At 47.3% G+C, this 9,515-nt stretch overlaps 4 protein-coding genes across 4 annotated transcripts; all 4 read right to left on the reverse strand.

Moving 5' to 3' along the window:
* Positions 1–2,168: 2,168 nt before the first annotated feature.
* On the reverse strand, positions 2,169–2,479 carry CCR75_007763 (uncharacterized protein; the record flags this gene model as incomplete). Its single annotated transcript, XM_067965821.1, is given in 2 exon segments — positions 2,169–2,234; positions 2,246–2,479. The coding sequence occupies 2 exon segments, from the start codon at positions 2,477–2,479 to the stop codon at positions 2,169–2,171; spliced, it is 300 nt and encodes a 99-aa protein (XP_067821799.1).
* Positions 2,480–2,531: 52 nt separating this feature from the next.
* CCR75_007764 (uncharacterized protein) lies at positions 2,532–2,844 on the reverse strand (the record flags this gene model as incomplete). Its single annotated transcript, XM_067965822.1, is given in 3 exon segments — positions 2,532–2,678; positions 2,692–2,748; positions 2,770–2,844. The coding sequence occupies 3 exon segments, from the start codon at positions 2,842–2,844 to the stop codon at positions 2,532–2,534; spliced, it is 279 nt and encodes a 92-aa protein (XP_067822073.1).
* Positions 2,845–2,887: 43 nt separating this feature from the next.
* On the reverse strand, positions 2,888–3,489 carry CCR75_007761 (uncharacterized protein; the record flags this gene model as incomplete). Its single annotated transcript, XM_067965819.1, has 2 exons — positions 2,888–3,243; positions 3,294–3,489. 2 exons carry the CDS (start codon positions 3,487–3,489, stop codon positions 2,888–2,890), a joined length of 552 nt encoding a protein of 183 aa, XP_067821801.1.
* Positions 3,490–5,622: 2,133 nt separating this feature from the next.
* Positions 5,623–6,141, reverse strand: CCR75_007760 (uncharacterized protein; the record flags this gene model as incomplete). The annotated part of the gene is made up of 1 exon (XM_067965818.1): positions 5,623–6,141. One exon carries the CDS (start codon positions 6,139–6,141, stop codon positions 5,623–5,625), a length of 519 nt encoding a protein of 172 aa, XP_067821802.1.
* Between the last annotated feature and the right edge of the window lie 3,374 nt (positions 6,142–9,515).

The raw sequence follows: 9,515 nt of genomic DNA on the forward strand, positions 1-9,515 counted from the left end.
ATTAATGCTGAGCAAACTAAACCATTCTTTAACCTCCTAAAAATGGGCGCATCATGGGTTTGGTTAAAGTAACAAGATGTTGCGTTCACATCAGTGAAGCAATCGCTTCTAGAGGCACCGGTCTTAGCATTGCCAGACACGATTAAGCCCTTTAGCGTCGTCTGCGATGCGAGTAATTTTGCAATCGGCAGTGCGCTCATGCAGAGGGTTGACGACGGCGTTGACAGTGTCGTCTCTTACCAGTTTAGGCTTTTAAAAGCCGTGGAAGTGATTTATCCCGTGCGTGACAAAGAGCTACTTTTAATTAAGTATGCTCTTGTCAAGTTTCGTGTGCACCTATTGGGCACCGAACCATTTGTGCTTTATACGGATCACGCTTCACTGCGGACCGCAATAATCTCACCGCACCTCTCGCCTAGAATATAACAATGGCTCACATTCATCTCTGAAATTATTTCAAAGTTGGATATAAGCCGAGTAAGTCGAATCTCTTGGCTCACACTTTATCGCGTAGACCAGACTTCGAGGTAAGACACCAGGAAAGTGTGTCTAGTGCTAAAGCACAATTTCAGCCGTCAACGTTGGCAGCCACAAAGGCATACCACGTGACGAGTTCCTTGGCCTCTGAGATATAAGAGAGCTACAGTCAGGACTACCATTGTCGCCTGCTTTTGGGTCACTTTAGTGGACGAAAGGTGGTCTTTCTGTCGCATTTGAAAGCTAAACTAAATCGCTTAAGCTACAGCGATGGCCTGCAATAGCATCAGCTGTAGCCTTGTGATCCCTTGAGAATCTATGTGCCTGATGACTTATATCTCAAGCTGATGATCCTTCACGAGCTCCATTATGCACCATCTAGTGGACGTCTGGGCCGTGAAAAGACATCTTTATAAATGTCAAAGAAATTTTGGTGACCACACCTATATGGATGAATCGCCAACTATAATCTCTCTTGCGAACAGTGTCAGCGCGTTAAGCCTGCACCAACCAGCAGTGTGCCACTGAAGCCGCAACCGAATCCAACGGATTGTTAAAAGTCTATAAGTCTGGACTTCATGTTTGGAATACCACCCGATTGTAAGAATTGGACGGGGCTCGTCCTCTTTGTAGACAGACTGAGCAAAAATGTGCATTCAGCACCATGTAAAACATCGATCATCGGCAAGGAGGCAGCTCTCTTGTGCCTGAACATGTATACCGACTACACGGGATACTTGGGTCCATAATATCGGACCGGGATCCAAACTTAAGTCTGGTTTCCGGCGACAGGTGTTTAAACTGCTAGGTAGCAAGCTCCACATGTTGACCGCAGAACATCCCTGGACCGATGGCCAAACAGAACGTGCCAATCGGATCGTGGCAGATGTCTTACGCACAAAGCAACTCCCAAAGAACCGAGCAAATAACTGCCCTTTCTGGAGTTCGCTATAAATAACAGTCTCCACACCAGTAAGGGTGAGAAACCGATTAATATTAACGAACTGCGCCATCCTCGGCATCAGTCTCGTTTATGCGCAGCCCGAGGTTTAGTAGGGGAGGGCCCCTCACTATGCTCGGTGCGAAAGAGGGGCATAGTTCCGTCAATATGAAGATGGCCCGCGAGGGCATCATCTCAAGGACAGAAACTTGCCCTAGTGATCCTGCCAGTTTAGCAGTGGTCAATAAAACTACGTCCTACGAATGACCTTTCGGCGGTGTGGGTCATAGGCGAGTTTGATGCTAAAAGCGTGAGCAAGACTCAACGCTTTTTGGATCGTCTATGACGAATTTAAAATGTAAATTCGTTCTTTAAGGGGTGGTGGTGTACGGGCTAAAGTTGCCCTAATGTTACACAGTCCTCGTCAAGTGGACTTGGTGCACTTAAAGGGGTGGTCAATGACTTAAATAAAGTAATTTGACTCACCACTTGGGTGTGGTTCACATTTGTGACCAACCCTTGTGTATGTGATGCACCTATGTGCGTTCACATTAGGTTTTATGACGGCTAGCGCCATCCGTTACGCGAGATATCTAAGAATGATATGCTCGCAATACATACTTAGTGTTACCTAAAGAGATGGTATTTTGATTAGTACAAAGTGGTATTTTATTTTAATTCGATTAAATATGAATCAGCGTGTTCAGCAAAGCTAGAGGCCGATAGCTGAGTGGGTCTTCCCTCCTCCCGCCTATGGTCGGACTGTTTGCCGTGGTTGCTGAAATACTGGCACCCATGCATCGGCAAATGTGTTCGCCTTCCATGCACCCCTCGAACCGGTCCATCGCTTGTCGCATCCAAACAGTGTACCGAGTTATCGCCATACTTCACCAATACCCGTCGGAAAACATGTTTAGTTGTCTGTCCTTTTGTAAAAGTCGCTGCTCTGAGTAGTCTGCCCGGTTGCAGCGTCTGCTTGTGACGGATACAGCCATCGATGGCTGACCTCACTCGCTTAAGAGGAGTGTCTACCGCATAATCCAGCGACGAAGCCGCCATCATATCAGTAATATCCCCCTTGGAGGTAGGAACACCTGGCTGCTGCTCCCGAATTCTAAATTCCTGTCGGCGCAGTCGATGTAATTTTTGTTTCAGCGTTCTCCGTGTTGTTCGTCGACGTTGTTTGAATGAGCGGAGCGTTTATTTTCGAATACTCAACTTGAGCGCATCTCATGCATCCCATGCGTCCGCCGTAATTGTCCTACATATCGCACCAGTCGCAATCTAGTCAGCAAACCTAGCCAACCGGGTCTGCGTTTCAGTTCACACCACTACGACAGCAACCGCTGCACACGGGTAAACCCTGGGGAGATTACAAACCTGGACAGTGTCCTCAGGCGATTAAAGGTGGACTCGCACCGCCGCATGATCACTAAATTTGCCCTGAGATCTAACCGAAGTGGCACGGAGTCAATTCACCAAATACACAGATCCGTACCATCTCTCCAAACGAGCTGATGCCTCGTCTTCGGACGGCAAGGGATTGCAGTACATATAGGTTTCACGGCACCACGCCCTAATTATCTCCTTGGGCATCCCATCCGGTGAGGCAATCGAGTCGACAAGTGCCCAAGTGGCTAACAATGACTCCAACCCGGGTAAAGCGTGATTCGCCGCGCTAGGCTGATAACAGCGGTCACTTATTTCCATCGTACAATTGAAATCGCCACCGACCAAAACGTGGTCAGTGGCGGGTAACTCGAACCGTTTCAGCGTTTTAAAATACATTTCTCTCGACGCCTTCTGGTGAGAAGCACAATTACAGACTAATAAAAAACGGGAACCATCTATTACCCCCGTAATTGCCATGAAAAACGGCGACCACAGTTGTTGTAGCGCAGGTTTGCAGCCTTGACTTTTCCGTACGGATTCACTAATATCGCAACTCCGGATGCCGGCACCCAAAAGGACAAAAAAGGCTTGCCCTCATCCAAGCGAAATCCCCAGGTTTGGCTGTATAGCTTCTCCATAGAAGCTAATTCAGATGAGGCAACGTGAGTCTCCTGCAACATTATCAAATCAAGTCTGCCGTCTTCATCGGTGCTCCTGAACCTCTGAAACTATTGCGCTTCCCGCGCATCGTCGCACCAAGCCCGTTCACGTTCTGGCTTACAAATTCTAAGTTTGATCCGAGCAATGGAGACCGTCGAGTCGGAACGACCTAGATGGCTTCTGCGTTTTGCGTCTCTGGAGTTGTCGTGAATTCTCTCTCCGAAAAGTTGTCTGCGTCTGTCGTTGAGCGGACGTCAGCGGGAGAGGAGGGAAAAAGTCAAACAACTAACGTTGGTGTGGACGTGTTCGCATGTCCCGTCGGCCTTTAAAGGGGAATTCCCTGGCGACTGGATCGCTAGCATCTCCCTTCAGCCCCCGTTAGCTGTGACACTGATGGAGGCAATGGGTAACGTACACCGCCCTTAGTAATAAGGGAAAGCAGCTAACCCCGCTTCCATGGAGGCAATGGGTAACGTACACCGCCCTTAGTAATGGGGGAAAGCAGCTAACCCCGCTTCCATGGAGGTATTCTGTCTTTCCCCATCATACCAGTCGGTAATTCGGTAGCCGCCGCCCATGCATTCGTCGTCAATATCTGCTCGCACAAACGCCGAATAACAGGGAACTTCATGTAGATGGATCCCGGTGGCATATCCATCGACAACCCCCACGGAGTCGCCTACCAGCTCCACACCGCTCAAGGCAAGATGTGCATTAATTTCCAGCAGTCCTCGCTCAATTCAATTGGTCGAAGAGACGCCTCAGCCCTGGCATGCATACCCTGCAGTCTAGTCCAGCGTGAAACATCATGTGCAAGGAGGCGATCCCGTTGTCCACCACCCCCAACTGTACAGGCTTAGAGCCACTCACTGCAAAATTCGCGCGCGAATGTGGGCGCATGCTGGTCATTCACCACCGCCGTGAGGTGTCTGACTTGGAAAACGTATATTTCAGCCTCGCCCCAAGTTCGAATCGCGTCCGGGAATAATTGATTTACCGCCAACGCTGGGTATGGGATGTATCGGAGTATAGAATGGAATACACCGGGATGCCCAATAATCAATGGCGTAATGGTGAGCCAGTCGGCTTACCTCCCCGCTGGCAGCGGCGGCCTTTTGTCCGGTGCTTTAGATTGCCACCAGCGATCTAGTGCTTGGGCATTTTCTTTGTCTAGGTATCGGAGCCGGGAGCGGTCCGCCAATATCCCCTGCTCCAAGTCAATTGCGTCCAGAACACGCGATACACCTGCAATCTCACCCGGCCATGTTGAGAAATAGGGTAGCGAAGGAATGGGTCACCACTCTCGGCTTCCGCAATGAGTGTGTTCAGTGCAGCGTTTCTTGTGTGGCCATTGCCGGCCAGCCCGCGAAGGCGTATGGCCTCTGCCTTTAATCCACGGGCACGATCTGCAATATCATAGTGCTATCCAAATCGTCAAGTTTCATGCGGACATGAGCAACATCCATTCTTTCCCTCCTATCCATTCCTCCAATGAGCATTGCGTTGATATCCACCGTGTCATTAAGTTTATCCACCTCTCAAACTTCCACTTGCAGATATCGAATTGTGTAAGCACTTCAGTGCACTAGTCGTACTGCGTGCAGCAAGCCTTGGCATAAGTTCGATCCCCTTCGGCTTGCCAATTTACGAAGGGGTCGCCATCGCGCGCCCCGAAAAATGACCCTCGTGCTTATTAAGCACCATGAACACGGTAACACATGTAGCTGAGCGTCCACATGTGATAACTGAAGCGCCAAAATGTCATCTATGGCGCCTCCGCAGCCAGTCTCATGGATGTCGCCGTTGGGCAACACGTAATCCTTGTAGTAGTACCTGTATATGTGTGCATCATTATTTGAAGCCACATCAAGCCAAAATAATAGGTTCACTCAAATATTGAGCCATCGCTCTAATAACTTCGGGTCTAGCCCAAAAATATTTCGGAATCTGCGCGTTTACTGGCCGTCGTCTCTCTTGACCGTTGTGCGTGTGGAGCGGCGCTGTCGCGACCTCAATATCCTCTGGCGGCTGTTGGTCCGGATAAAGTCTGTGCAGCTCCCGGCGGGGTACAAATACTTGACATGAGACGTCATAAGCGAAGTTCCGCATCATCAACGTGTTGATGACACGTTTGACCTTTTTTATGCTTTGAATCATATCCGCCGTGAATTTAGAGTCAGCACCCTTAGGTGCTGCTGTAAAGGCGTACATCGCAGAGTAGGCACATTGGCCTTACGCGGGGACACTGACCAACAAACCCTAAAAGGGGTAGAGGAAAGTCGGCCACCGTTATGGCATCCCGGCGCGGGTACAGTGTTCCTAATGGAGAATCCATGACTTAGGCACGCCACCGCTTCACCAGTAGAATCGGCCTTAGCTGGCATCCCAATAGAAGACCCCTCCCGCTGCATCGGTGCCCGCGAGCTAGTTGGATAAGGAGGCGATTCTCCTGCTGCTTCTGTTCCATTATCGGGTTCTGAAGCGAGTGAGTATGGACATTCAGACCCTGGTGTAGACACAGGTATAGGAGTCAAACTTGAAGCTGAGAAACCCAGATACACCTCAATCTGCGAGGTTTGTATCTCCTGCATGTCAACATCGGGAGGTTGCACTACAACCGAGTCCTTTGGCACTACTAAGCCCAGGTTTTCAACTGCTTGTTCCTCCTCCATGTTCACGTCACCACTGATACACATTCCACATCTTGCGTCGTTATTTGTTGCGCACAACAACTCTTCTATAGCCATTCAACCTGCTTAACTTCACAAAAACTTTAGCTCGAACGCGACGCCACTTTATGCTTATTGCACGTGCAAAGATAAAAAGGGCTATAGGGCTTTCCCATTGCACGATATTTAGCTTATTTATATATGTTACTTCAATGGGGCTCTATACTCGATTAGCGGGTGTAGCACGTCGCATGCTTCTGTGTTATTGATGGGGAGCCAGACCGATTGATTTCCAACAATTTGGCGGCTAGATTTATAAATCCCATGATCCATTCATACTTATTTTTAATATGGATCTTAGAGATATTACATATTTACTATACGCATGTCAGCTACGTAAAAATGCCCTAAGTGAACAGTTTTTTATTGCAGTTGCTGCAATTATCACAAATTACCTAGCTAGTACATCGTCTATCTAAGCGACTTGATAGCCACTTCCGGTGTAATTGTCGCTTATGAATCTGATATTGTAAGACAGTTATCGCCTCTAGTATGAATTGCGTCGACTCAGCAAAGTAAGTTCTACGCCTTGAGATCAAACAAGTTAGCATAGCACCTTCGAACGTTGTGAATGCCGCAAGATACTAAAGGCCTAGTCAAACTCGCCGATGAATGAGAGCAAGGCGTTTGGGCGTGAACAGCTTCTAGCATTTTCTGGGATGCTAATTTGGCAGCATTTGTTCAGCATTGACAACTAGTGCTTTGCTACTGTAAAATGAACCGTTCTGTGAATCAATCTACTAGTTCGAGAAAATTTGACCAGCGGCTATGACTTTGGACGTCGTGGGAGGGTACCAAGCAAGGGTAATATAGCGACAAATGCAGCTGTGGTTGGTGGCCATTATTACACGTAGTGCTTCTGGTCACAATTTTGCTTAAACGGTGGCCCACGTTACACGTTCTGCTCAAGTTTTGCGTCTCGACATCCTTCGAAACTGGATGCCTGTGTTGTTGCCGACACATGAAATCTCGTGACCGAGTCCTTGAATGCGACAATCTATGCTGCTAGCTCATTATATACTCGAAGACCCCATGAGCTCGTGCGACCCCAAGGCGAGTCCGGTCCTGTACAAAACGCATTATGCAAGGAAGGATATTAAAAAACTTCGTTATGGTTATGGTCGAAAGGAATTTCTGGATGACTTCATAAAGTTTTTGTGAGCTTCATGTCCGAAAACTATGTTGAGTCAGTTGACATCTCGTCAGAAATGCAGTGGTGATGACGGCATTCAAGAGTTTAAGGTATGGGGTCTTGACTATGGAGATGGACTTAAGAAATAATTTCTGCTCGCCCAAAAGAAACTTTGACTTTTGTGTGCAAGACCCACTTCTCTCTTACTACGATCAAAACCAATTTTGTATAAGGATGGCGACCGCATCAAAAGGACGAATCGGCAACATTCTGGAGAAATACGGTGTGTCGTAATGAAAACTTTGTACGATTTTTTCGTGCAAATATGGTTAAAGTGAGGATCAAGTGGTCATCGATGATTAAAAAGGATAGTTGATGAAGCATCTTTCGGAGGACGAAACTCGTGTACGCGAATAGCCGAACCAGGAGGCAATGACAGAACCAGCAAATGGAATATTGGCATCGTCTGCAACATAGGATGATATCAATTTTTGACCGAACCAGGACTGTGGCAGCTATCGATCTTGAGCTGACGCAGGCCATGGCAGACTTTGAAAAAAATTAGTATAGCGGCATGGATAGAAGTAGAGCATGGACCAGACGACATAAAATTAATACTTTGCCTACTACTTGGATGACGACAAATTGTTTAGAACGATATAGGTAATAGGGACATATAGATGCATTATTACTGAATCCATCGAATAAATATATTTATTGTTTTGTTGTCAGCCAACACGCAAATTTAAGACGACTGCTACTTATTCGCTGAGTTCAATATCAACTGCTGTAGTGATAGTTTCTCGCAAGGCAATTAAGTCGATGATAATCTGATGGTTTTCGCGACCCGCTAAAGCTGGTGGTAAAGCAACTCCAAAGTATATTGCTCTAAGAGGAAACGCTATCGTCACTGGACCTGGGCGATTCTGGTCCATTCCAAACTCCACTTCCTGAACCAGCTGTCCACGTTGGTGCAAGATCGCAACTCGACGCGAATTGATACATCCCGGGGATATTTTAATTCCAATTGCCACTTGGACAGACGAATATCTGTGGTCCATCCACCGCAGAAGTTTGGCTCGCAGAGCCCGCAGGCCTTCATTTTTGTAAGCGACTTCTAGGATGAAATTGGGGAATGGAAAATTACCTGTTGCTCTCATCACCCCTCCCCCAACTCTTAAATTTACAGGAGTAAAAGAAGCGTCTGGCTCTTGCCCACGATCTCCAGTCCGACATGTTGTCTGTCCCGTTTCCAGAGAGGAAATGAGGTGGATATCGTTTCCGGCGTCTACGATTTGCTCCAAAATCGAAGTCGTAACAGCACTTGTCGCTTTACTATGCACTGCTGACGGCAGGCTATATATCATTACTCTTCCTGTGCCCGTTGCATCCTCAAGCGGCTCAAAAACCCACCGCCTCAAACGACCTTCGTTATTGTCAAGCCACCGCGCAAACTCGTTCCACGCAGCGGATTCACACACGACAACAGGTCCCCACAAAATTTCTCCATCATCTTCAGAAAGTTGAGCGCTGTCAATTGGGCTCTCCAATTTCTTCTTCAGTTGTTGTTTAGCTCGCACCACGTCTTCGGCGTAAATAACCTTCCTCTTTCGCATCTTTGATTCTGTATGAGCTGCCGACAATGACAAAGAAACAGGAGGTGTAACGCCCGTTCCAAGTCGTGAAGTTCGTCGCCGCTTCTCAAGGTCGTTTGCTAGCATCTCCGTCAAGACCTTTCTCTTTCACTTTTCCCACTCCGTCAAGACCTTTCTCTTTCACTTTTCCCACTACGTAGTTTCAAAGTAAAGATTTTTTTACTTATATAAAGCTCGCGTGCGAAAATGTTTAAATGAAATTCATAAAACGACAAAAAAATGACAATGTGGAAGCCAGTGCTCCATTTGGGCTGAGTTATAATTATGCCGAATTGAACAGTTTCTTATTGCAGTTGCTGCAAATATCACAAATTACCTAGCTAGTACATCGTCTATCTAAGCGACTTGATAGCCACTTCCGGTGTAATTGTCGCTTATGAATCTGATTTTGTAAGACAGTCATCGCCTCTAGTATCAATTGCGTCGAATCAGCAAAGTAAGTTTTACGCCTTGAGATCAAACAATAGCATAGCACCTTCGAACGTTGTGAATGCCGCAAGATGCTAAAGGCCTACTTAAACTTCGCTGAT

The sequence above is a fragment of the Bremia lactucae genome, linkage group LG18 (assembly GCF_004359215.1).
Source record: "Bremia lactucae strain SF5 linkage group LG18, whole genome shotgun sequence".
In the NCBI taxonomy this organism is placed as follows: Eukaryota; Oomycota; class Peronosporomycetes; order Peronosporales; family Peronosporaceae; genus Bremia; species Bremia lactucae.